The sequence below is a fragment of the Gymnoscopelus microlampas genome (assembly GCF_963454915.1).
Source record: "Gymnoscopelus microlampas genome assembly, chromosome: 18".
NCBI lineage: Eukaryota > Metazoa > Chordata > Actinopteri > Myctophiformes > Myctophidae > Gymnoscopelus > Gymnoscopelus microlampas.
In genome coordinates, this window is record NC_139955.1 from 8,079,302 (window position 1) to 8,106,145 (window position 26,844).

At 42.9% G+C, this 26,844-nt stretch overlaps 2 protein-coding genes across 6 annotated transcripts in view; both read left to right on the plus strand.

The window, feature by feature from the left end:
- The first annotated feature begins 2,059 nt into the window (after positions 1-2,059).
- The window catches only part of LOC311065570 (uncharacterized protein), a 108,527-nt gene continuing 83,742 nt past the window's right edge, over positions 2,060-26,844 (plus strand). Inside the window, exons 1-3 of one of the 5 annotated variants that reach the window (XR_014602849.1) lie at positions 2,060-2,519; positions 2,731-2,779; positions 2,977-3,023. Coding sequence is in view for 1 of the 5 variants with exons in the window: in XM_084085982.1 (XP_083942108.1) it covers position 2,519; positions 2,731-2,779; positions 2,977-3,019 (93 nt within the window). In the remaining 4 variants the exon portion in view is untranslated. Of the gene's footprint in view, positions 2,520-2,544; positions 3,024-26,844 lie in introns of those variants that run through there. The other 4 variants (XM_084085982.1, XR_014602848.1, XR_014602851.1 and 1 more) reach the window with 4 other exon arrangements.
- LOC311065629 (profilin-2-like) lies at positions 3,841-4,269 on the plus strand (the record flags this gene model as incomplete). Its single annotated transcript, XM_084086069.1, has 1 exon — positions 3,841-4,269. One exon carries the CDS (start codon positions 3,841-3,843, stop codon positions 4,267-4,269), a length of 429 nt encoding a protein of 142 aa, XP_083942195.1.

Sequence of the window (26,844 nt, forward strand, 5' to 3'; positions counted from 1 at the left end):
AAGGGTAGCAACATTAACAAACAAATGAGTCTATACCTGTAACAATGCTCTATACACCAGGGAACCAGATTACTCATATGCTGTGTTGCTTTTGCCAGGATTCGATCCTATGACCTTGCGGTTCAATAGCTCTTCCAACTGAGCTACCCAGACACAAGAAACAATATACATTGACATTTGATCAACTTGCAACTTTTACGATCACACAGCTGAGCTAGCTAGTAATCAAAGCAAAGGGTGCGCTCGGAAATTGCGCACCGTCCGGAGCGCACTCGACTAACACAGACTAACACTGTTAGTCTGTGTGACTGTGTGTGTGTGTTTGCGCATCAGAGAGAGAGAGAGAGAGAGAGAGAGAGAGAGAGAGAGAGAGGGGGAGGGGGGGGGGGGTTACCAGGTAAAATCTATGAAAAAAGCGAACATTTGCGCTTACAGTATTGATTGATTGATTGAATATTTTATTGGCAGAAAGTACAGTTAAAACACTTTGTCTAAAAGGTCCGTCCAAAAAAGTCCTTGCGGTCTTGTTTCCATTGAGGTCCTTGGTATTCAATTCATAAACATATAATATTCATAGACCGGTTGCTTATTGCTCTCACAGAATAAATGGCAACATTAGAAGTTACCACTCACGGGTGACGGGGGAGGAAAGTAAACATCGTGTGGATTTATGATGAGACAGACAATAGCATGTTTTCAACTAGAAATTATGAATTTAGGAGATGTTTGGACGTTGGAGGGACAAATATTGTGAGTACAGAATGTTTAATGTGCAGAATTGGTCTCTCTCTCTCTCTTTCTCTCTCTCTCTCTCTCTCTCTAACTGCCTCTCTCTCTCTCTCTCTCTCTCTCGCGCGCTTCAAATCTCCTTTTGCCTTATCCCTCAAACCCGCTTGTTGCTGCTTACAGCTATATTTATTATTATAATTATATGTATAATTCAATTATAATGGTAATACTTTTATTTCACTGTGTTGCTGCTTCTGTTCTGTTACTTTTACTTTACTGGAGTATTTGCAATTGTCTATACTTTTAACTTCTACTCCACTACATCTCAGAGGCAAATATTGTGCTTTTACTCATTACTCCACTACAATTATTTGAAAACTTTAGCTAGTAGTTACCTTGCAGATATAAATGATTACGTTATAAAACATACATTAACCACTTTAGCCCGATTTTCACACACACACAAATCATGATGACATATAGGAGACAGACAGAAATACACACTACTGCTTCATGCCTCACTGTTTTCTCAGGGCACACACTCAGACAGACGCAACGCATGCAGTAAAATGTTCATATACCTTACTGCTTATTTCTCTCGCAAAATTTGGCAACCCAATCTTTTCCCTGTCACTGCGAAGTGGCAAAAAAAGACCAGATCTACAAGCGTAGAGCTTGTCACGCAGCGACTGTTTCATGCTTGTAGATCAGATATTTTGCGCAGGATTGAGTACATGTGTGAAGCATACCGATGTGTTCGCTACAGATCGCGCTGTTTTAAAATGCTGCGCCAACAGATCTGATCTACAAGCATAGGGCTCGTCAGGCAGCGACTGTTTTATGTTTGTAGATCAGATATTTAGCGCAGGAGTAGAGCTGGAATGAGCACATTTGTGGAACATACCGGTGTGTTCACTTGTTGCGCTGACATAGGGAGGAGGAGAGGAGATGCTTACATTAACTCAAGAGTTTAATGTAAGCTACAGATCGTACAGTTTTATACGCTTTCTTTTTTACATACATGATCTGCAGTTACTATTACAAGTTAGTGAAGTTACACATGCACGTTCCCAGTTAGCCTATATTATAATGTTCTGCCTGCATGTAGTCTGACAATATATGTGAGCTGGTATGTTAATAGGTAGGCTATTTAAAAGACAATAGAATCCCCCGCTGTGACCCGCAGCGCAGGGGGACAAGGTGTCGGATCGTCTGGAGCCAGGGGGGAGACACTGGCCAATGGAATAGCAGGAAACAAACGGTCATTATGATCTTAACTCAGGCTGCGTATGGGATGGGCTGACAGCCGTCACGGAAGTGTTAAGAGTCATTCCAGTGTTGTTGGACTCTTCACTCACTTATGACACACTTTAATTTGAATGGAGGAGGTCAGCAAGGGAAAGGAAGTTTAAAAAGACATCACCATTACGTCAACAACTGTATTTAAAACTAGTGATGTTGCAGTAATTGTCAGGGCTAAAAATGTATTATTTCATTTTCAAGCTGTACAGTGTACACTCTAGATTACATAACCTCTGCTATTGATACTCCAAATCTTATAATGAATTAATTTGTTTATATGTTCATTGCAGAAGCTGTTTAGGTTTTGTTTTTGGCTTGGCATACGGAGGAACAGTGCTGTTGTGGATCCATTTACAGTGGAGTCAGTACTGCTATATGGGGCTGAGACAAGCTGTGAAATTAATAATGACATTGTTTTCTAACGGATCACAGCAATACACTGCTTGCTCAAGCTGCCCTGAATGGACTGAGGACACGGATATCACAAAGTATGTGTAGATGGCAAAGTGGAGATGACATTTAAAACATTACGTTGGATGTGTAATTTCATTGTCTTCCACCCCTAACGGTGAATTGTGGCTTCAGTCGGGTGCAAGCAAGAGTCAGGACTACGCAATGTAGAATTTGATTTGCTATAGCTGTGCACAATAGTGATGGTGTAATTATGACATGTTATTTACTTTGTTTTCTCCTCAACAGTGTATCAAGAGCGTACGCCAAAGAAGTGCCAGGACTCCACAACCACAAGGTACAATTTTATTTGAGTTTCGCAGTGATATAAATGGTGAATTTCTAAGTGAGATGAGTAAGTACCCCCACCAAACAGAGAATCTTAGCCTTACTCCAAGATGAAATGGAGCAAGGACTACCTACACAAGGTAGATTTTGAGTCTAGGAGTGATCAAAGTGGTGAATATGCCTAACTTATTTCCTTTACCCCAACAGTGAATCGAAGCCTTACTCCAGCCCCAATGAAGAAATAACACCACAAAGTAAATTTAAATGGACTGTATCAGTGAGCAAAATGGGTTGCAATGGTGCAAGTAAGATGTTTATATTTTTCTAATTGTTGGTTGCTGGCTTGTTGTTGTTGATTCTGTCTATTTTTACTTTTTGTGTATATGTTGTCTTATGTGTCTTGTATTGAGCACTTAATTGCTAAAAACAATAAAACAAATATTGAAAGAGAATCAATTGTTCATGCCAAGTTCAAAGTCACTCACATCACCTTTATTCTGATGCTCGGTTTGAACGGCAGTGGATCGTTTTGACCAATGTGTTTATGCCTAAATGCATTAAGTTGCTGCCTTGTAATTGTCTGATTGGAAATGAGCTTCCAGATCTGTTTTTTAAATTCATGAAAATGTGTGCACAGCCATATATATATATATATATATATATATATATATATATATATATATATATATATATATATATATATATATATATATATATATATATATATATATATATATATATATATATATATATATCTGACTGTCCCCAGACTCCACTTTGAAAACCACGGCCTGACGTCACACATATGTCATCGGCATTTGCACATATATGTCACACCCTCCCATTTAAAAGAAATTTCATTCGTATTCGCTAACCCACACGTCTTCAAAAAGGAACTCTCGACCGTGACAGAGCCACCGGGGGATTTCCTGCATACCTTTGTAACCCGACCACGATATACAAACAGCTTGCTCACAGCTCGTAAAGCATTGCCGGCGAACATCCGTCACTTGAACATAATTTCCTCCCAACCTTCTTTGCAACTAATTCCACACGACAAGAAACAAAACAATGTCCTCCTGGCAAAGCTTCGTGGACAGCCTGATGGCGGACGGCAGCTGCCAGGACGCCGCCATCGTCGGCTACGCCGAGCCCGCGCAGAAGTACGTGTGGGCGTTTCACCCCGGCGGCACCTTCGCCAACATGACGAGCGAGGAGATCGACGTGCTGGTGGGGCGAGACCGCGAGATGTTCCTCACCAATGGCCTGGTGCTGTGCAACCGGAAGTGCTCGGTGATCCGAGACAGCCTGCAGGTGGACGACGACTGGACCATGGACATCCGGACAAAGAACGAGAACGGAGAGCCCACGTACAACATCTCCATCGGCCGTGCGGAGAAAGTGTTGGTCGTCGTCATGGGGGGCGAGGGGGTCCACGGCGGGGCGCTCAACAAGAAGACGTTTGAGATGATCGACGAGCTGAGGAGAGCCGGATACTGAAGCGGATTGGGCTCTGATTGGCCTCTTTTTTCGCGGAACTCGTGCACCTCCAGGATGTTCTTACTCTCCGAACTATAGCCCCGAAAGCTTGTCCGAACCAGAGTTTGTTTGACATTGGAGGGAGTATGTATTGGCCTTTAATAAGTGACTACCCCAGTGGTTACCAAACTCATTTTACACAACTTTCTTTTGCATTTCAAGGCCCTCTATAACTCTGAGAGTGTACAGATGGAACCAAATGGACCCGAAGGTCCCATCTGTACACTGAGTTACAGACCTGTACGGGTCCATTTGGAAACCCCTCAAGGAGCCCGGAGGGTCAGCAGAAGCAGACTTTTCAAACGACTCGTTTCGAAGTTTTTTAGCATACGTGTCAAGCTATCTCGACATGGGAGCAGGTGAAGCATGTCACTTCTGCATTCCATCGGCTATTTTCAGCTATGAGATTTATAGAGGGCTCAAAAGGAGAGGGTATAGACCCTTAGGGGACCCTGGTCAATGTAGTGTTTAAGTGGTTAATAACTGGGAGTACTGAGATGTTTCTAGAAAAAGGTGTGTGTGTGTGTGTGTGTGTGCGTGTGCGTGTGCGTGTGTGTGTGTGTGCGTGCGTCTTTCATTTTACAGGGTCTAATCTCACTAACGCCACCACCGGCAAACTCGTAGCCCATGGAATAACCCCCCCCCCCACAGTTTGATATCACAAACCCACACCTTTTTTTTTATATATCCGGGACCCAATCTACTGTACACTGTGACATCCTCAGTGTTAATCTAACTTCTACCTTTTTCTACATACGTTACAGGCCCATTGAGGTCCATTTGGTTCCTAACTATCATTTAGCTGATGGCCCCCTGGAACCCCTGGGGGTCCTTGAACCCCCATGTTGAGAACCACTATTCCAGAGCTAGTCTGGGATGGGGGACCACAATATAGCTGTTGTCCCTTCTAAAACAGTCTGCACCCTCCCTGCAGCCGCTTGTCATCCCGTGTGTTCACACTAGGTGGCACTCAATCACTGCAGTAATCACCAACACCACTCCACTAGTCCTCTGTCTCACCACCTGAGACCCTGGCATCTCTGTTCTGTGCAAGCATTTGTCTAAGAGGATTGGTGTGTGTGTGTGTGTGGGAAGGGGCAGACCCATCATTGAGCCCCTGGTAGACCCTGGCGGTATGTGCGGAGGGGTATGAGGGGGTTAACTCACCTCTCCCTTCAGCCACACTGCTTGGATTTGCGTCATCTGTGTGGCTGTGGCTGTAATGGGATCAGTTTGGTTATTGATCACATGTCACTGAACGACAAGAGCTGAAAATCATTTACCACTTGAACCCCAGTTCCGGGGGGAACATTAGCTAGAAATAGCAGATCTACAAGCTTTTTCTGCTACTTCTGTCAAAGACATTTGGCGTAGACGAGACAAAACAGCCAACTCACAGTAAGGTTTGGCATCCCCATTCTAGGTGGGGGATCACTTGCTGGAAACGGCAGATCTACAAGCTCAGAGGTTGAACTTTGCATGCAGCCCTCCAGTGTAGGCCAAGGAAGACAATTTGTGTGTAGGCGTGTAGGCTCTTTTTGGCAAAGAGATATGGTGTATCCATCAGATCAGTATTTTGGTTAATTACATTATGTATGTATGTATGTATTGCCATGCTATTTATTGTTTTATTTGTTTATGATTGTATTGTTTTAGAGTTGGCAATTCTTTTTTTATTATTTTTTTTTACTCTTTTTAAAATTGGGAGCTAATTCCCGAATGTCTTGTCACCACTGCTGACACCCAATGGTAGACATGTAACTAAGTGCATTTACTTGAGTGCTGTACTTAAGGTACTTTTTTTCTCTCTTTTTTCAAGCTCATGACTTCCACTCACCACATTTCAAATACTAGAACCAGGAGACCGGGTACTGCCAGACCCCTAGTGGTTGAACTTCGCATGACGTGTGTGCAGAGGAAAAGAGGGACAAAAGATGGACGAAAGAGGGACAGACAAAGCCTCATGTAGGCCGACCCTCTGGGTCTGGCAATAATTATTGCACTTTTGAATCCAGTACATTACAGTACCCAAACTACTACATTTGGGTCCCACTATAGTGGCGCCTGGCTATTTCATCTATTGCTGCGATTTGATTTAATTGTTATAATTGTAATTGGTTTTATTTATTCATTTTTATATAGTAGCTATTTATACACCTTCGGCCTGGCGGAGAGTATGTTTTACCCTCCGTCCGTGTGTGTGTGTGTCCGTCCGTCAACATTGGTCAAGTTTCACGTGACATCACAATATGTAATATAAATAGGTAAGACAGAATTAATCAGGAACAGTACTTTCTTTTACCACCTCGCCTGGCGGAGACCTGTGCTCCGAGGAGCACATTTTCTAGTTGTATATGTTTTCTTCTCCAATAGAACCAAGTTTAATCGCACCTCTGGTGTTTACATAATGATATTCAAATCCTCTCATTGAATACTCTAACCTTTTCATTTCAAGGACCCCCAGTTTACAATAAACTAGGCCCACAGACCCCCCATGATCTGACCCACGGACCCCGATAACTCTCAGAGTCACCTGTCATTTAGCTGGGGATCCCCTGGAACCCCCTGGGGGACCCCGCTTTAAGCGCCACTGATCTCAATGACTACAGATTCAAGTACACAGATAGATTAGCTTTTTGCTGTTTTCAAATATGATGTTGTCTGGCCCTGTTTAGGTGAACCTTTCAGCAATATGTTTTGAAAGATGCATCATTATCATTCATTACATTATTATGATTACTGTATTTTCCGCACTATAAGGCGCACCGTCAGTGCGCCTTATAGTGCGGATGCGCCTTATAATCCGATGCGCCTTATATATGTATCAATATTGGTTCCCTTGGTTTCCGCACTATAGGGCGCACCGTCAGTGCGCCTTATAGTGCGGATGCGCCTTATAATGCGGTGCGTCCTATATATGAAAATAATACATTTATTGAAGGTGCGCCTTATACTCAGATGCGCCTTATACTCAGATGCGCCTTATAGTGCGGAAAATACGGTATATAAGTGGTATTTCTTGGTTAAAACAAAAAGTGCTTTGTTAAAAGGTTAAAGCTCTATATTATGATAGTAATTATTGCTAGGGCCTATAGTGTTAACTTTGTTCAGTAACAGGAGTCTCCTTGGGGAGATTACAAATTCATCAGCTTCATTCTCATAATTCTGTCTGCTCATTTGTTTGTGTCATCACTTCCAATTGCACTTGTTTAATCTCTATCCTGATATCCTAATTGGTATCCCGACCTTAACATGCATTTTCGGTTTAATAAAGATTTGGTGAGACGTAATGGACACACTATAGCTATGTAATAGTTATTTTTACAAAAGAAAATCACGTAACCCTACCTTTAAAGCTAGGCTATTTTAAATCTGATGGTGGTTATTTGCAAGAACACATTATTTTCCCTCTATAGGCACAAGGTTCCTGTTGCATTCTTCCAACAGCTCCGAAGACATCCTGAATGATGACTTGATCCCCAAACTCAATTGCCCGGTCAGACAGTGTAAAGGTTAATTCTTTATGATTTTTTTGCTGACACCAGTGGTTTTTTGATTGATTGATTGATTGAAATTTTCATTAGGCAAAAGAATGTACAGTAAAACAACACAGTTACATTTATAATACTTTTGTCTAAAAGGTCCGGCCAAAAAAGTCCTTGCGGACTTGTTTCCATTGGGGTAGCTTTATGGAAATTACAGCCATCTCTATAGGTATATTTTGATATTTTTTAACTGTTATGGTGAGGAGTTAGGGTTAGGAGTAGGGCTGGGTTAGGGTTAGGGTTATTCCACCCGTAAATTAATTGCGCACGTTGTGGCTTGTGTTGTTAATGACATGTGATATGTTGTTGTTGTTGTTGTGTTTAGTGCGAAACAATGACACGGGAAAAATGAGGACGGACTTCTCTCCAATGTAATAATAGATGGATCAAAATCTTTTGAAAATAGCAGATCTACAAGCTCAATGCGTCGTATGGCGATGCATTGTGAGCTTGTAGATGGGCTTGTTGTGGTTGACTATATACAGGTTCTATAGCCTAATCTGTATAATAATGGACACAGGTACATTTCCAGTTATGGTTTAGCACGGGAGCTCTTGTTTATTATTACCGTCTCGGTTACAGTACCGGCATTATCTGACTTCCGGTCTAGTGCTTGTCATCATAGAGCATCCTGCTTCCAGCAGTGGTAATAGTGACCTTCACAATAAAGGTTCAAATTGTACCAAACATTACATCTCCCTTTAACAAGAAAATAAGATGTGCAGTGCATCAATGACATGCAGAAAAAAAGGCACTCAAATTACACAATATTCAAGTCACAGTATACTGTAAAATCCTTGGCAGTGCAAATAACTTCAGTGCAGAAATATAACTTCAGTATACTGAAAGTGCTGCAGTATTTAAGTGTGCTTCTTCTGGAACAACAATAATACTAGCAAACAAGTAGTTCCAACAGATGAACAAATCCTGAAATACTCCTGTGAAATGTTAGCAGCAACTTCAGGGAATCACACTGTAATGACAGTATTATACTGGTGAACATCTCATGACAGGTAAGTATCCGAATACAGTACAGTATCACAAATCAGTTCTTTTCTTTCCTTATAAACACATTAAATCACAGTATGTTGCAATTGCAATTCTTTTTCTTTTCTCTTTTTTTTTATTTAAAAAAAAAATGTATTTCAGGGCAGCGATCCGCCTACACCCTTTACAATCAATCATAAGTCAAGGACTTGCCTTGCCTCTTCTCGTGCAGTGACCAGGTCGTCCTCGCTGATCTCTGGTTGCTGTGTGATGGATGCATGGTTGTCTAGCAGATGCCGTCGGTTGCGCCTGTATGACTGTCCATCACCGGTCTGGATGTGGTAGCTCCGTGCGGTCTCAGCTGGTCGGATGACTGTCGCTGGTTTCCATGTGCCATCTCCTTGCTGGAAACGGATGGGCGCTCCGGCGTGCAGTGTTGACAGAGGTCTGGTAGATCTGTTGTAGTGTTGTTTCTGGCGCTGCTGGCAGTTCTCTCTCCTTGCACGTACAGTGGCTTGGGGGGTCACCTGAGGTCGAAGTTGTTGAGTCGTCGTGGGCAGGATGGAACGCAGTCCGCGGCTCATCAGGATCTGGGCTGGGGATTTGAGTCCGTCGACTGGTGTGTTCCTATACTCCAGAAGGCTGAGGTATGGATCTTTCTTGTCCTCTTTGGCCTTGGTGAGGATCCGCTTTGCGGTTTGAACAGTCTTTTCGGCAAGGCCGTTGCACTGCGGGTAATGCGGGCTCGAAGTGACGTGCTGGAAGCCCCATGACTCTGCAAACAGCTTGAACTCATGTGAGTTATAGCATGGCCCGTTGTCAGAAATGACTTTACGTGCAATTCCTTGTCTTGAAGACACTGCCTTCATCTTGTGAATGACAGCAGCTATAGTGATGTTGTGCAGGCGTTCTATTTCAAAGTACCTGCTGAAGTAGTCACATATGACAATGTAGTTCTCAGAGTTCCATGTGAATAGATCTGTTGCTACAGTCTCCCACGGGGTCTCTGGGATGTCATGTGAGAGCATGGGTTCTTTAGTGTTGGCACTACGGTGTGTTTGGCATATGTCACACTTTAGGACTGTTTCCTCTATCTGTTGACTGGCCAAAACATTACGTCCCTTGCCCTGTGTTTGCTCTTCTCTACTCCAAAATGTCCTGTGTGTATGCATTTTAGCATGTAGGGTCTGAGCTTTTGTGGAATGATTATTTTCTCACCCTTCAGAAGGATCCCATCAGCCTCTGTGATCTCGTCACGGTGGTTCCAGTACTCGCTGATGAGTGGGTGACACTGTTTTCTTGTCTCCGGCCAGCCTGACCGAATGACTTGCTTTAAAGCGGAGAGCTGCTCATCCTGAGCAGTAGCTTTTTTAATGTCATCTAGCCTGTTTGCACTCACTGGAGCTGTGCTGATGACAGTGTGCACTTGTGTCTCCATGGCCTCTGATAGAGACTTGTCCTCTTCATCCAGGGATTTTCTTGACAGTGTGTCGGCCACCGGGATCTCTTTGCCTGGTCTGTGGATGAGAGTTATGGTATATTTTTGCAGTGCGAGCATCATGCGCTGTAGGCGCGGTGGAGCAAGGGCTAGGATTTGCGGAGAATAGTCTCTAGCGGTTTGTGATCTGATTCCACAGTTATGTTTCGCCCATAGAGGTACTCGTGGAACCTCTTACACCCATACAGGACTGCATATAGCTCCTTCTCAATTTGGGCATAGTTTTGCTTTGTGCTGTTAAGCAGCTTGGATGCATATGCTACTGGCCTGCCTTCCTGCATGATGGTTGCACCCAGGCCATTTTTTGACGCATCTACTTGCAGTGTCACTTCCTTTTCAGGATCAAAGTAGGCTAACACTGGCCCTGGCTCTGCTGTGATGATCTCCTTCATCTGCTGAAACGCACTCTCATGTGTTATGTCCCATTTGAACTGCCTTAGCAGAAGTCTGAGTGGTGCACACACCTCGGCCAGATTGGGTGCGAATCTTGCCAGGTAATTTACAATGCCTAACACGGTTTCAAGCTCTGCCTCACTTGTTGGCGGTGGCATGTCTCTGATGGCTTTCACCTTAAGCGGGTCTGGTTTCAAACCGTTGGCTGTGAGTTTATGACCGAAGTAGCTCACCTCAGGAACACAGATGCGACACTTCTCTGGGTTTAGTCGTATCCCTCGCTTTCTGGTTCTGTCGAGCATGGATCGGAGGTTGCTGTCGGGTTCCTCCATTGTTTTCCCGAACACGACAATGTCGTCCACAATACCAGCCACTCCTTTTAGGCCTTCGTATGTCTCATCCACCCTCCTCTGGAATTCATCCTGGGCAGACACGATGCCAAAGGGCAGCCTGAGGAAACGATATCTTCCAAATGTGGTGTTGAATGTAGTGAGCAGTGAGGACTCCTCACTTAACTTGATTGCCCAATACCCTGATCTTGCATCCAGGATGCTAAAGTACTTTGCCCCAGCTAACTTGGATGTCACATCTTCCTGTGCGGGTAGGGAAAGTCCCTTTCCATGTTGTCCAATTCTGTCTTTAGACGATCTCTAAGGGCGAATGGTACCCTCCGGGGTGAGCAGACAACTGGTGCTACACTGGGGTCTATTCTGAAACTGCACTCGCCTGGGAATGTGCCGATGCCTTTGAAAACATCTGAGTACTCACTTTGTATGTGGTCTGACTGGGTGCTGCTCTCTTTGTCACTGTTGACTGCATACACCACTTTGATGAGTCCCAGGGATTTGCATGCTTCGTAGCCTAAGATGGGTGGGCCTTTGCAGTTCACTATGTAGAACTTTTCTGTGGTTGACTTGGCTTTGTATCTGCCTGCTATTTTGCAGTAGCCATTTACTTCCAACCCATGTCCACCGTAGCCAGTTAACTTACGGTCAGCAGCCATTAATTGTGTGCTGGACATTAGCGCATTAAAATCTTTGGCAGGTATTACACTTGCTTGTGCCCCAGTATCTAATTTGAAAGTCAACTTTCTGTTCTGTGGCCCCAATCCTATGTCTGCATATGCACTTTCCTCATCTTCCCTCTCTGTAGTAACAGTGTCCACAAACAGCTCAGAGTTATCATCTTCATAATCTTCTCCAACTGTGTGGATATCTCTGTGCACTGCTCTACTTGGGGTGTGGGACTTAGTTTTACACACTTTTGCATAGTGATTGAATTTTCGACACTTCAGACATTGTTTACCTTTTGCTGGGCACTCTGTTGATTTATTGTGGTGTCCTCCACACTTACTACAGGCATTGTCCTGCATCTTTGGGCTTTCATAGTGCTTGCTAGCACCTCTCATGAAGCTTGGCTTTCCAGGTTTGCGATGGTGGATTGCATGCACTTCACGGCTGTCGCTAGCCATAGCCTTTAGCTGCACTTGTGATATCTCATGGGAGCGGGCTATGTCGATCGCTTTTTCTAGCGTGAGCTCCGGCCCCTGGCTGAGTAATTTTTCGCGCACTCTGGGTGAGTTGGTAGCGAAAACAATACGGTCCCTGATCATCTCATCACTGTTAGTGTAGTTACAGTCTTTGACTAATAGATTGAGCTCTGTCACAAAGTGCTCGAATGACTTACCGCTTCCCTGTGTCTTCTCATGGAATTTGTACCTTGCAAATATGGGGTTTGCTTTCGGAGTGAGGTATTCTGAGAATTTATCGTAGAATGTCTTTAGCAACTTAGCTTCAGCCTCCGATAGCGTCCATGTGTTGCTGATGTCCCGTCCTTTGTCCCCGATCCACAACAAGAGGAAACTGCATTTCTCCTCTTCTGCTCTCTTTTTGAGCGGGCCTGTGAACATGAGTTCAGCATGTTGCTTGAATCTCCGCCAGGCATCTGGAAGATTAGATGAATCCCAGTCCATCTTCAGGGTAGGGCCACCGAACGCCTCCATTTTCGATTTTCCCTCGTCTTTTTTTTTTTTTTTTTTAAGTTTCACGCGGGTCCGTAGTCTAACTAACTACTCTTTACTCTGACACCATGTTGTGGTTGACTATATACAATATGTACTATAGCCTAATCTGTATAATAATGCACAGGTACATTTCCAGTTATGGTTTAGCACGGGAGCTCTGGTCTCGGTTACAGTACCGGCATTATCTGACTTCCGGTCTAGTGCTTGTCATCATAAAGAATCCTGCTTCCAGCAGTGGTAATAGTGACCTTCACAATAAAGGTTCAAATTGTACCAAACATTACAGGCTAATTTCAAATTGCCGAAAGGTATAGGACTGAAGTGATTACTGTCTGTATGGTTTGTAATAATCGAAATCTACAAAGTAACTAGTAACTGAATTTTTCAAATGATAGCAGTGGAGTAAAAGTACAATATTTTCATTTGAGATGTAGTGGAGTAGAAGTAAAAGTACTGAAAATTGGAAAAGAAAAACAGGATAGAAACTACTGTACATGCATACAGAATCATATACAGTAAATGTTTTCAGTTTTTTGTTTGGTACGGCTTATATTGCCCCATCTTGCCAGGGCACTGCTCCCTCTGCAGAAAAGTAAGCAGCATACATGTAGGTGTCCCTCACATCCATCGCCCTCCGAGAGGCGTTCCCCATCCTCTGGACGTCAAAGAGGCCTGCTGGAGGATCCTCTCTGTCGGGGTGATGTAGACCAGGTGGATCCCTTGAAGTGTTCTGCAGGTAGTTGTGAAGAATGCACATCCTCAATCATCCTGATCCTCAAATCATGAATGCGCAATAACAGGCCAATGTGAAAAGGGTGGCATTTCTTCCTCGGCCTAATAGAAATGTGTGTATGAAATTTCACGGAAATCGCAAGCTGAGTCCATGATTTGAGGCATTTTGTTAAAAAACGGACCAATCCTGCAAACTTTGGAAGCCAATCTTAGGCAATCAGGATGCGGGAAACCGGATAAATCCGTGTTGATCACTTGACTATAGAGATACTGTGTACCGATTTGTGTGATGTTTGGACAAAATCTGTAGGAGTAGTATCAATAAATGTGTTTTGCACATATCGGCCTCCTGGTGGGGTTATAACAGGCCGATCTGAAACATATGGGCCAGAGGTTCTGAATTGGCATCCAGGGAGTGTGCGTGCACAGTTTCGCAGCGGTCGGGCCAACGGTGCCAGAGATTAGCTGCCTACGGACAGACAGGACACACGGACGGACACACAGATGGACGGACGGACACACGGATGGACAAACAGGGGGTAAAACATTCTCTCTTGCCATGCCTTTTGGCCTGGCGGAGACAACTACTTGGGTAACTAGAATAGTGGGCATCTGAGAACTATGGGCACAATTTGTTTAGTTATGTTATATTTGCATTTATTTTATAAATGAGGGTCAAATACATAAAAAAAAATATGGCCAGTATGGCCTAATATTGCTACAAACTGTGGGTATCCTGTTATTTTGGGCATAAACAAGAAGTTGAAGGGTACATTTTGGTCTGATAATGGTACCATGCATTTTAAATCATGTATACTTTACATTATTTCCAGTGATTTAAAAAAACAAAACAAAAAACACACATTATTTTTACCCACCTACATTTTAGGGGGTAAACATAATTGCAGTATCAATACTGCAAAGTAGAAGTACTCTGTTACAAGTAAAAGTCCAGAATTCAAAATGTACTTGAGTAAAAGTACAAAACAAGTATTGGTAACAAAATGTACTTAAAGTATCAAAAGTAAAATCTACAAGCTCACAATGAGCTTGTAGATCGACAATTTTCAAATAGTGTAGGTATAAAATAGGGCTAAAATAAAGTACAATATTTGCCACTGAGATGTAGTGGAGTAGAAGTAAAAGTATAAACAATTGGAAATACTCTCACAGGGGTCTTCAACATTTTCAGGCCAAGGACCTCTACATCATATTGTATGAAATTGTGTTGCAGATTAAACATGTTCATAGATTTCATAGTTTCATAGACTTTGACAGCACTGTCATCAGTGTATATTGGATTAATGTGTATTTTCAGACATTTAACCACTTGAACCATCAATACTTTGTCTGCTCTTTTTCCCCCCTCTACAGCAAACCTCTTTGCCAAAAATAGCCGATCTACAAGCTCACAGGCGTTGTGAGCTTGTAGATCTGCTATTTTGGCTATTGTTCCGAATAGGTACTTGAGTAAATGTACTTAGTTGGTGGCAATTCGGGGCCCTACTATGGACAGTACATGATCAAACTGGCTAACGTTTAGCGTAAAATAGCGTTTGAATCTGGGTTCATACAGTCGCATTTCCTGCACGAGATGGTGGTATTCGCCTTGTTGTTGGCGTCTGTACAGGATCGGATGGACCCAGAACTCGCAACGTCTTTTTCTTGTCTTGGTAAACTTCTTCCAATGCATATAAATAATGCCTAGTTCCACAAGAGCTCTCAGTTGATTTTCATTCTCCATGACTTCGTTGTTTGTTGTTTCTCTAGAAGTCGTGCCAACACACGTTGTTGTTTTTCTCTGTTCCGTCGCTCCGACACGTCACCGTGGATGCGCGCATGATGATGTCACCGACGTGTTGAGCAATAAAGATGCAAAGCGACACATCGACAAATATGCAGTGTATTTTTGTAGCTTTGTATCTTTTAATCTGCCCGTGTGAACGCACCATTAGCCTAGAGACTTTTAAATCAGTCGAAACGACTGATTACAGGTTATGATGATGTTTAAAGGATGACTTCACCGATTTTCAACCTATCTTCATATAATTGGTCCTCACTAATACTCATGATAAAATGGTAAAAAAAAATCTACTCGGTCTGTGTCTCATAGGAGGGCTGTGGACAGTCCAGAACCCCGTCTACCAGTGACATCATCGTTAGGCAGGATTTTTTTTTTCCAACAAGATTTCACATTTTTTATTTCGATTTTTATTAACACGAGAACAATGGCTTCTTTTTAGAGATGCACAGATACAGGTTTTTTCAATTCCGATCCGATCCGATATATCAATTAGGATATTTTTCGATATCCGATATATATGCCGATATCCGAGCAAAACTTTAAATACAAAAAAAAATGCATTACCTTTCAATTAAAGACATTTATTACTGCATATTTTAAAGTACAATAACAGTAGAAAAAACAAATACACTATCATCTATCACCAAAATAAAATACCTACAAATAATAAATTAAAACAATGTGCATACTTAGTTGCTTCTTAAAATTGTATTAAACACAAAATAAAAAAAATACTGTAGGTCTGTTGTAATGCAGCAGCAACCACTGTAAACAAGGCAACCACATCTCATCGTGGCTTTTTAAAGTTAAACAAGTGCCTGGCAGTGCAAATATTTAATTGGCAAATGCAAAAAAAGTGGCTACTCCTTATTTTTTTAACAGAATATCTTAAAGTGAAACAACAGTAAAAAAAACTAAAACAAAGGTCTGCTGTAATGCAGCAGCAACAAGGCAACCACATCTCATCGTGGCTTATTAAAGTTAAACAAGTGCCTGGCAGTGCAAATATTTAATTGGCAAATGCAAAAAAAGTGTCTACTCCTTATTTTTTTAACAGAATATCTTAAAGTGAAACAACAGTAAAAAAAACTAAAACAAATACACCATAATCGAAAGAATATACCTACAAATAATAAATTAAAACACTGTGCATAGCTGCTTCTTAAAATTGTATTTAACAGAAAAGAAATAAAATACTGTAGGTCTGTTTTAGCAGCAACCACTGTAGTGTAAACAAAAGAAACCACATCTTTCTTTGTGGCTTTTTTAAAGTTATCAGGCAGGTATCATCTTAACTTAGGACATGGATTAACCCAATTAAGACAACACCAGAAGAATCTCACTTAAGAGAACTTTGTCAGGTTTTTCTTGAGGAAAATAAATATCATTTCTGCTCTCTCTGGTGTAAGGCGGTTTCTCTTTTCATCCACTATGTTGGATGTGGTGCTAAACAGTCTCTCACTTTCAACTGAGGTGGAGGGGGCACTGAGGAATTTTAATGCAATAGCAGCAACTGCAGGAAAGCTATCATGTTTTTTTTCCCCAGAACTGGAAAGGGGACTCAGAGCGAGGAATTGTTGGCTCTTGTAAATACTTTTGCATTTGAACTAGACCAACATCAATCTTACTCCCTGTTCCAGGATCACCTTTCTCCTCCAGAATGTCATCATACAGAGTCATCAAACTGCTCTTGGGTCTGCTTGGACCAGCTGCTTCCATGCGAGGCACCTTCTCTGCTGGCTCTGTTGTTTCTGAAGCTAAATCTTCTTCAGTAGCTGCTGGCTCTGTTGTAGCTGAAACTGAAGCTGCTCCATCATTTAGTGTTTGCTCTATTTTCCTGATCTCTTGCATCAGGGCATCCCTGGCTTGCTGGGCTGTGACATCACCTGTGAAGAATCTGACACAAAAATAAAATAGGTTGAGCACAACTATACTATAGTGTAGCTAAGCAGTAAGCACCAGCCAGTCATGGAGAGACAGCGAGATCCTAATGTGGCGGTGGCGTGCGCCGCGGCGGTTGTGACGGACGCCGCGTGCGCCGCGGCGGTTGTGGCGGACGCCGCGTGCGCCGCGGCGGTTGTGGCGGACGCCGCGAGTGCCACGGCGGTTGTGGCGGACGCCGCGAGCGCCACGGCGGTTGCGGACGCCACAACCGCCGTGACAACCGCCCAAAGCGCCGCGAGCGCCACGTAGGGTCCGCCATCCGATCCATCGACCATATCTGCGCTCTTCTGGCGCAGCCCCCCCCCCCCCCACCTGCGTGCCCCCCCCCCCCGGGACCCCCCCCCGGGACGCCCCCCCGGCCAAGGGGTGGATCGTAATAATTGTATATTTTGCGCATTTGATCCAGAGCAGTTGAGATTTGATTCGGCCATATCTTTCTGAATTTAACTTGTATTTTTATAATTGTATTTTTTATATGATCTGTAAAGTTTATATTTTCATTTGCTACCAGGCATGAATTTATTATAATTTATTAGATATGTTTTTCCTTATTTTCTTTCTTTATTTACACGTGCGTAATAAACGAAGCATTTCAGATTTCATCCGCCCAGATCTTTCTGAATTTTACTTGAATTATTATAATTTTAATGTTTATATGATCCGTAAATTTTATATTTTCATGTGGTATCAGGCATGAATTTATTTTAATTTATTTTATTATTTTATTTCATTTATTTACATGGGCGCAATTACACACGCATCTAACTATTGGACTCAGCTCTTTGCTCTTATAAGCTAGCTCTATAGCTCTTATCGGTCATAAGTCATATTCAGATAATGTCCTCATAGAAAGCGATATATACAAATGCAAAGTGTAAATTAATCTCTTATATATTTGCTTTACGAGCAGGGGTTCTCTCCGATGGCTTGGAGGGTCTCGGTGGCTGCAGAGTTCACCTTGAAATGTTTCATTACAATTTTACTGTAGCCTAATCCACAAAAGTGTGACTGACTGTTAATTCCTTGTGTCAATACATTGTGTTTTTATCACCGGTGGCAGTATTATTATTATTATTATTATTATTATTGTTAATAGACCTTGCAACATATATGTTAGAGCAACTTAAGTGCTTGCAGAACTTAATAATATAAGCACACTTATTCTCCAGGCAGACAGACAGAAACAGTCTGTCTGTCTGTCTGTCTGTCTGTCTGTCTGTCTGTCTGTCTGTCTGTCTGTATATTATGTTACGTGCATAAATTAAGCTTGGGTCATTGGTCAATGAACCTGGTGTGTCGGTCAGAAAATAACTGATCTATAAACTCACAACTCATCGCATCCTCATTCATTTCACTGGTTAAATGCAACAGACAGACAGCCAGCCGATCAACAAGCTCTGCAGCGCGATAGATAGATAGATAGATAGATAGATAGATAGATAGATAGATAGATAGATAGATAGATAGATAGATAGATAGATAATATAAATATATTATACTGTAGGCTACACGGTTATAACCAAACATAATTATGATAGGCTATATTATTATATTAGGCTATTAACATTATGCAAGCAAATTATATTTACCATGGTTACGTCAATAAGAAGACAGACAGATCTATATGTCTGTCTGTCTGTCTGTCTGTCTGTCTGTCTGTCTGTCTGTCTGTCTGTCTGTCTGTCTGTCTGTCTGTCTGTCTGTCTGTCGGACGGACGGACGGACGGACGGGCACATGTAAATAAATGAAATAAAATAATAAAATAAATTAAAATAAATTCATGCCTGATACCACATGAAAATATAAAATTTACGGATCATATAAACATTAAAATTATAATAATTCAAGAAAAATTCAGAAAGATCTGGGCGGATGAAATCTCAACATTTTCGTTTATTACGCACGTGTAAATAAAGAAAGAAAATAAGGAAAAACATAATAAATTATAATAAATTCATGCCTGGTAGCAAATGAAAATATAAACTTTACAGATCATATAAAAAATACAATTATAAAAATACAAGTTAAATTCAGAAAGATATGGCCGAATCAAATCTCAACTGCTCTGGATCAAATGCGCAAAATATACAATTATTACTATCCACCCCTTGGGCGGGGGGGCGTCCCGGGGGGGGGGTCCCGGGGCGGGGGGGGGGGGACACGCAGGTGGGGGGGGGGGACAGGTGGGGGGGGGGGGGGGCTGCGCCAGAAGAGCGCAGATATGGTCGATGGATCGGATGGCGGACCCTACGTGGCGCTCGTGGCGCTTTGGGCGGTTGTCATGGCGGTTGCGGCGGTTGTCCGCCACAACCGCCGCGGCGCTCGCGGCGTCCGCCACAACCGCCGCGGCGCTCGCGGCGTCCGCCACAACCGGCGCGGCGCTCGCGGCGTCCGCCACAACCGCCGCGGCGCCCGGATGGCGGACCCTACGTGGCGCTCGCGGCGCTTTGGGCGGTTGTCACGGCGGTTGTGGCGTCCGCCACAACTGGCGCGGCGCTCGCGGCGTCCGCCGCAACCGCCGCGGCGCTCGCGGCGTCCGCCACAACCGGCGCGGCGCTCGCGGCGTCCGCCACAACCGCCGCGGCGCCCGCCACCGCCACTTTGGGATCTCGCCCCTCCTGCAGTCATGTGTGAATTAAATAAACATGTTAAAAATAAATCTGTAAATACAATTACTTCTCTCTCTCACACACACACACACACACACACACACACACACACACACACACTTTAGACTACAGTTCAACATGTTATCTAGTTTGTGCAGCATTTCACATTTAAAAACACAGCCAACAACATTGTATTGATAATAAAACATTGAATACATGCTGTCTTACCTATCTTTGTAGCGTGGGTCCACTAAAGTGGCTATAGAGTAGAGGGGTTGACCTTCGGTGGCGCTAAATCGTCTGTTTACAGCTTCCAGAAGCGTACGTTTCATTGTTTTTATGCCACTGTCAGCACTGGTCTCCCGACTGAGCAGTCGCGTAAGAACGGTGATGGCTGGGATCACATCGGCTGCAGTGGAGGTCGCTGAGCTGATGTTTTTAGTTGTCTCCTCGAAGGGTTCCAGTACTGTCACTGTTTTTTCCAACAATGACCACTCGTTGGCAGACAGTGTTGCTGGCAGGTTGTGGTCCGCTTGATATGCACAGAGGGCTCGTTTCTGTTCCAGAGGGCTTTTTATCATATATAGCGAGCTGTTCCACCTAGTCTGAACGTCTTGCTGGAGACGTTTTGTGTCCTGCTGTAGCTTTAATTGAACGTCTTGAAAGCGGGACTGTGCAACTTGTGAATGTTTAAAATGAGTCACTATTCTCCTTGCATTGGCGAGGGCATCATGTACACTGCGCTGTGAGAGCAGACCCTCGTGAACAACTAGCTGCAGTGTGTGTGCCAAGCAGCCCAAACTATCAACAGGCACCTCATTCATCACCTTTTTCATATTACTGGCATTGTCTCTCAAAACCACATGCACTTTAGACAGTGGGATCTTCCAGTTGTCCAGCATCTCCTTCATTGTGTTTTTAATAACTCGCTGGTGTGTGAGCCCCTGCACTCTTTAACCTGCAGCACCGCGCTGTTAAACGCATAATTCTCCGCACTCACCCAATGTGCGGTGAGACTTATTAGCGACATTGGGCTAACGGACGAGGACCAGATGTCAGTAGTGAAACTCAGATTTTTTACATCTTTTAACTCAGCTGCTAACCGCGACGACACTCGGTCGTATAGTTCTGGTAAAGCAGTCTCTGATATGTATTTCCTGGAGGGGATATTATATTTTGGCTCAAGGTGTTCGATCAGGCTGCGAAAGCCAACATTATCAACCACAGAGAGAGGCTGATCATCCAGCACAATGAAATTGATCACCTTCTCTGTAATTCCTTTAGCCTTCGGGGCGTCTGCTAAAAGTTTGTCTTTCTTCTTGAAAGCATCAGTGATCTTCTGCTGCGGGCATTCTCGTTCTCGATTAGCTTTCTCCAGCTCCTCGTGTTCTTTCTTTTAGATGCCTGGCCAAATTGGTGGTATTATACGACTTAATACTTTTTCCACCCCTTGGAACATGAACTTCACATACTTTGCACTTTGCTGTGCTGCTTTTTGGCGTCTCAAGTGTGAAATACTTCCAAATTAAGGACATGTTTACTTTGTGCCGGCTCCACGCTCCACCAGACGAAAACACTTCCTGAGCGGGGCTACTCCGTGTCTGCAGGTAAATGGAAGCCTCACCCCAAAACTCATGGCCCCATTGTTTTTTCACGGACCAGTGGTTCTTTTATTTGTTTTACTGGGGATAAGGTTATACATACGTTTAGGGTTAGGCATACATTACTGAGGTTTAGTTTAGGGATAAGGTTAGGTTTTTGCACCGTTTTACTGAGGTTACGTTTAGGGCGTTTAGGCATAGTTTGCTGGGGCTACTGTGTTTTGGGACGAGCGTTTTGGTATTCAGTCTACAGTCTTCACATGCTGTGAGGGCCGTCAGAAAAGACTGGAGAAGCGACGAAAAAAAGTTTGCAGGATCGTTTTATCTAATAGTAATTTGCTAAAACGTTTGGTTATGGTCTTACAATTGCGTGATTATATTATATATATTTATAAACAAGAGATTTTTTTTTTTACTTTTTTTTTTTTTAACTTTAAAAAAAATAAAATAATAATAATAACTTTTTTTTTATTGGAACGTGGATCGATTATGTCATGTCCGATATCCGATACGTGAAATAAGTCATATCGGTAGCCGATACCGATACCGTATCGGTATCGGTGCAACTCTACTTCTTTTATTGCATTGCAACTTTCCAGGAATAGAAAGCCTGCAGTTTCTATTAGCTTGGATTCCCCATTGATGATGTCACTGGTAGACGGGACTCTGAACTGTCCACAGCCCTCCTCTGAGACACAGACCGAGTAGAAAAAAGTTCTACCATTTTATCATGAGTAATAGTGAGGACCAATTATATGAAGATAGGTTGAAAATCGGTGAAGTCGTCCTTTAAGCTATATGATATTGATAATAATAGTCCATATTGAAAACATCAGACCAGGTTATTTTTGGAGTCCCTCTTAGGCCCCATTCACACCCAAAGTTTGCTTAAAAGGTCCGGATCAGGGACCAAATGTTTATTTAATTTTTTGTATTGACCTTTATTTATTACATTGTTGCATATTGCATTTGGTCTGTTAGCGTTCACATGGGACTTTGTTAAGCGAACCAAATATGTGAACAAATAGCACGTGGTCAGTGGTGGTAAAAGTATGTTTTACTTAAGCAATATTACACGAGAGGGTGTGCTTTACCGTCATTATTGGCACGCCAGTGATGCGGTCAGGAACGAGGCGGAGCCAAGTTCCGCAAGCATCACTGAAGTGCCAATAATGTAGGTAAAGCACACCCTCGAGTGTAATATTGCGATTATACAACAGTTACCAACAAAACACATCCAAATGTATTCATATTGTGGGGCAATTCATAATAAAAATGTTTCGCTATTATCCGTTTCCCTGTAAAGAGAAGAGTTTATTTGACTGAGACATTAAATAGTCCCTGTAGCAGCGCTCTGAGGCACCGTCTCATCAACACAGCTGATTCCAGTAGGCTATATGCTCCGTCGTACGACCCGGTCACGTGGCCAAAATAACTGATCTACAAGCTGACAACGCGTCGCGATGACGACGCGTTGTGAACTTGTAGATCGGCTATTTTTGCCGTGCGATACCTTCGTACGATAAAGTATAACATACACTGGACTGTTAACGAAATGGGAGTAATTTGACTTTAACACAGGAGGATAGTTCTCCTTCTCATCCTCTTCTTCTAACCATTGATCAACCGTAAGTCCACCAAATAAGTCAAAATGAACAACATAGTCCATTTTGCATAGCTGTTTGTTCTCCGGTGGCGGCGGTGGGTCAGGCTATTGTCTGTTTGTTTTCCTACCGTGGGACAGCGTGACGTCACAGCACAGCTTGCTGCGCTGTCGGAGGAATGCGCTGTCGGACTAACGTACTGCACCCGTGCCATGTATGGTCTAATCAGGTGCGGACTGCAGTACAGAGTGATTTATTAATGTGATTAGGCCCGTGCTATCATGCTGGTTTGAAGCACGGCTAGATAGCTATTTCAACCAATCAGATTGCTTGGTCTGAACTACCTGTTGTATAATTAAAGTAATACAAGACCTTTTTTTAGTATACAAGCTTGTCACATCCAAGGTAATTATTAAAGGTGTAGTGAAATGAAAAATATGTTTTTCACACTTTTAGAGCATATCCGTGGTCATCATACAGTATGGGCATACCTAACAATAGATGCCAAAATAATTGAAATATTTTTATATCTAAAGTCCCTAAAAAGCCAATCTTAATTACTTCCTATAAACGAAAACGTGCTGCGTGATGACATAACACAGCTTTCATGAATATAAATGAATCTTGATTACATGCACCTGTTTGATTCCCATAGCTGCACGTTCTTCAAACACAGGTGATTTAAATTACAGAGCTACTCCATTTTGAATCTCATTGAAGATGACATCTAGACGGTGTATTACTCATTTTAAACTTAATCTGCACACTAAAATATGTATCTGAAAACGTTATAGGTTAGAAATAAGCCAGGTAGTAGCAAACGTGCTTCACTGGTCGTCTCTCTCTCACTTGTAAACAAACACTAGCCGTGTTGCGCACGGCTGAAGTGATTGAGATTCCAACGTCTCATAGCCTGAAGGGATCGGACCTTCTGATTGGTTTAGAGTCGGTTGAGACGACGTTTCAGACTGAACCTTCAAAATAAAATGACCGAAAATGTCACTGCACTGCATCTTTAAAGATGTTTTTTTTTATTTTTTTTACCTGGCTTATTTCTAACCTAAGATGTTTTCAGATACATATTTTAGTGTGCAGATTAAGTTTAAAATGAGTAATACACCGTCTGGACATCATCTTGGATGAGATTCAAAACGGAGTAGCTCTGTAATTAAAATCAGCTGTGTTTGAAGAACGTGCAGCTATGGGAATCAAACAGGTGCATTTTTTCAATTTTTTCCCCATTTTTTTTGGCATCTATTGTTAGGTATGCCCATATGATGACCATGGATATGCTCTAAAAGTGTGAAAAACATATTTTTCATTTCACACCTTTAAGGCATCATCAGGGATATTTTTAAGGCTAGAAATCTTATTAATAAAGTCTGTGGAATCTTTAATGTATGACGGTAGAGACTGTGCAAATGTGTGCTTAATATGAGCATCTACAAAAGCAGATAAAGGAGACAGCAAGGAGTCTGAGCCACAATAGGCCGACCTGGAGGATTCTCTAAAGATTTATGTATCTTGGGCAGGGTATAGAAAACGGGTCGAATTGGGTGCTGGTTGTGTAAAAAAACAAATTCAGATTTAGAGATCCAACATGGATATGAATGCATAAGCAGCTATGAGGTGGGGGGGGGGCGGGGGGAATAATGAAAATTATAATTTTTGGAGTGTTTTGGGCTGAGTTAAATCACGGGTCAAATTTGACACCAAAAGTGTCAGCAGGTTTTTAATGTTATTATTGTCTCCGCCAGGCCGAAAGGCATGGCGAGAGAGTATGTTGCGTCCGTCCGTCCGTCCGTCCGTCCGTCCGTGTGTGTGTGTGTGTGTGTGTGTGTGTGTGTGTGTGTGTGTGTGTGTGTGTGTGTGTGTGTGTGTGTGTGTGTGTGTGTGTGTGTGTCCTGTCTGTCCGTTAGCAGCTAATCTCCGGCACCGGACGATTTGTGCAAAACCCAGTTTTTTCCATTACTCCTACAGCTTTTATCCAAGCGTCATGCAAATCGGTACACAGTATCTCTATAGTCATGTGATCAACCCGGATCTGTCCCATTTTTCATATTCCATCCTCATTGGCTAAGGTTGGATTCCAAAGTTTGCTTGGTCTGTTTTGAACAAACTGCCTCAAATCATGAACGCAGCTTACCATTTCCATAAAATTGCACACGCACATTCCCACTAGACCGAGGAGAAATGCCACTTGACATTTTTCTAATCAGCCTCATGGTGGCGCTATAACAGGCCGATTTGCATTTTTAATTATAACTGCACCAATCTGCATGAAACTGTGCACGCACACTCCCTAGAGGCCAAGGAAAAACATCTGCACTGCATTTTTCACATCTTTTTACAGCGCCACCAGGAGGCTGACTTATGTAAAATACATTTTTGGAGATTATTCCTTCAGATTCTGTCCAAAAAACACGCAAATTGGTACACAGTATCTCCATAGTCATGTGATTCTGTGGATCTGTCCGATATTTCATATTCCATCCTATTTGGCTTACAGTGGCTTCTAAAGTTTGCAGGATTGGTCAGTTTTGAACAAAATGCCTCAAAACATGAACACAGTGTGCGATTTCCGTGAACTTTTGCATGCAGATCCCGACTTGGCCGAGGAAGAAATGCCCCCCTTTTCACATTCACATTGGCCTGTTATAGCGCCACCAGCAGGTCTAATTTAGCAAAACACATTTTTGGAACAAAATGCCTTAAATCATGAATGCAGTGTCCGATTGCTGTGAAAGGCCTAAGAAGAAATGCCATCCTTTTCAAATTGGCCTATTATAGCGCCACCAGGAGGCCACAATAACCTGCCTGACCTGGCGGAGACTTGTGCTCCGAGGAGCACTTTTTCTAGTTATTATTACTTTTTTAAAATTGGGCGCTGTGTCCACCAAGATGTTGTTTTTCCTGAGCGCAGTGCATTTTTTTTTATTGTTGTCTCCGCCAGGCCGAAAGGCATGGCGAGAGAGTATGTTTTACCCCCTGTCTGTCCGTATGTCCGTCCGTGTGTGTTTGTCCTGTCCGTCCGTTAGCAGCTAATCTCCGGCACCGTTGGCCCGGTCGCTGCGAAACTGTGCACGCACACTCCCTGGATGCCAATTCAGAACCTCTGCCTATTTTTCACATGGGCCTGTTATAGCGCCACCAGGAGGCCGATTTGTGCAAAACATTCTTTTTTACATTACTCCTACAGATCTTATCCAAACGTCATGCAAATTGGTACACAGTATCTCTATAGTCATGTGATCAACACGCATCTGTCCGTTTTCCCATATTCCATCCTGATTGGGTAAGGTTGGCTTCGAACGCAGGATCCGTTTTGAACAAAAGGCCTCAAATTATGCACGCAGCTTGCAATTTCCGTGAAATTTCACACGCACACGATCAATGAATATTATGGTCCACCAAATAGGCTCTAGTGGTGTGTGTAAAGTGCCGTTAAAGCAGAGAACGAGCATCACCACCATAGGCTTGAGATGAGTGTGTGCATAAAAGGGCATGCAATGAATTCCATGGATGCATTCCATTCCATGCATCGTTCCCCCCCCCCCCCCCCCCGGTTTTTACGGGGCCAGGCTTCCAGCATGGACCCGTTTTGTTATTGAGATTATTCCGTTTCTTCTGCCACTTTTGGCAGTTCTGGCTGAACCGTGCAGTCGCTTTTTATGAAACTCGGCCATATGATAGATGGTCATGAAAAACGATCAAGAAATAATTCTCACAATCTTTCGTCAAAAGGTGGCGCTATAGCACTCAATTGAAAAATGCCAACTTTGAACAGGTACAACT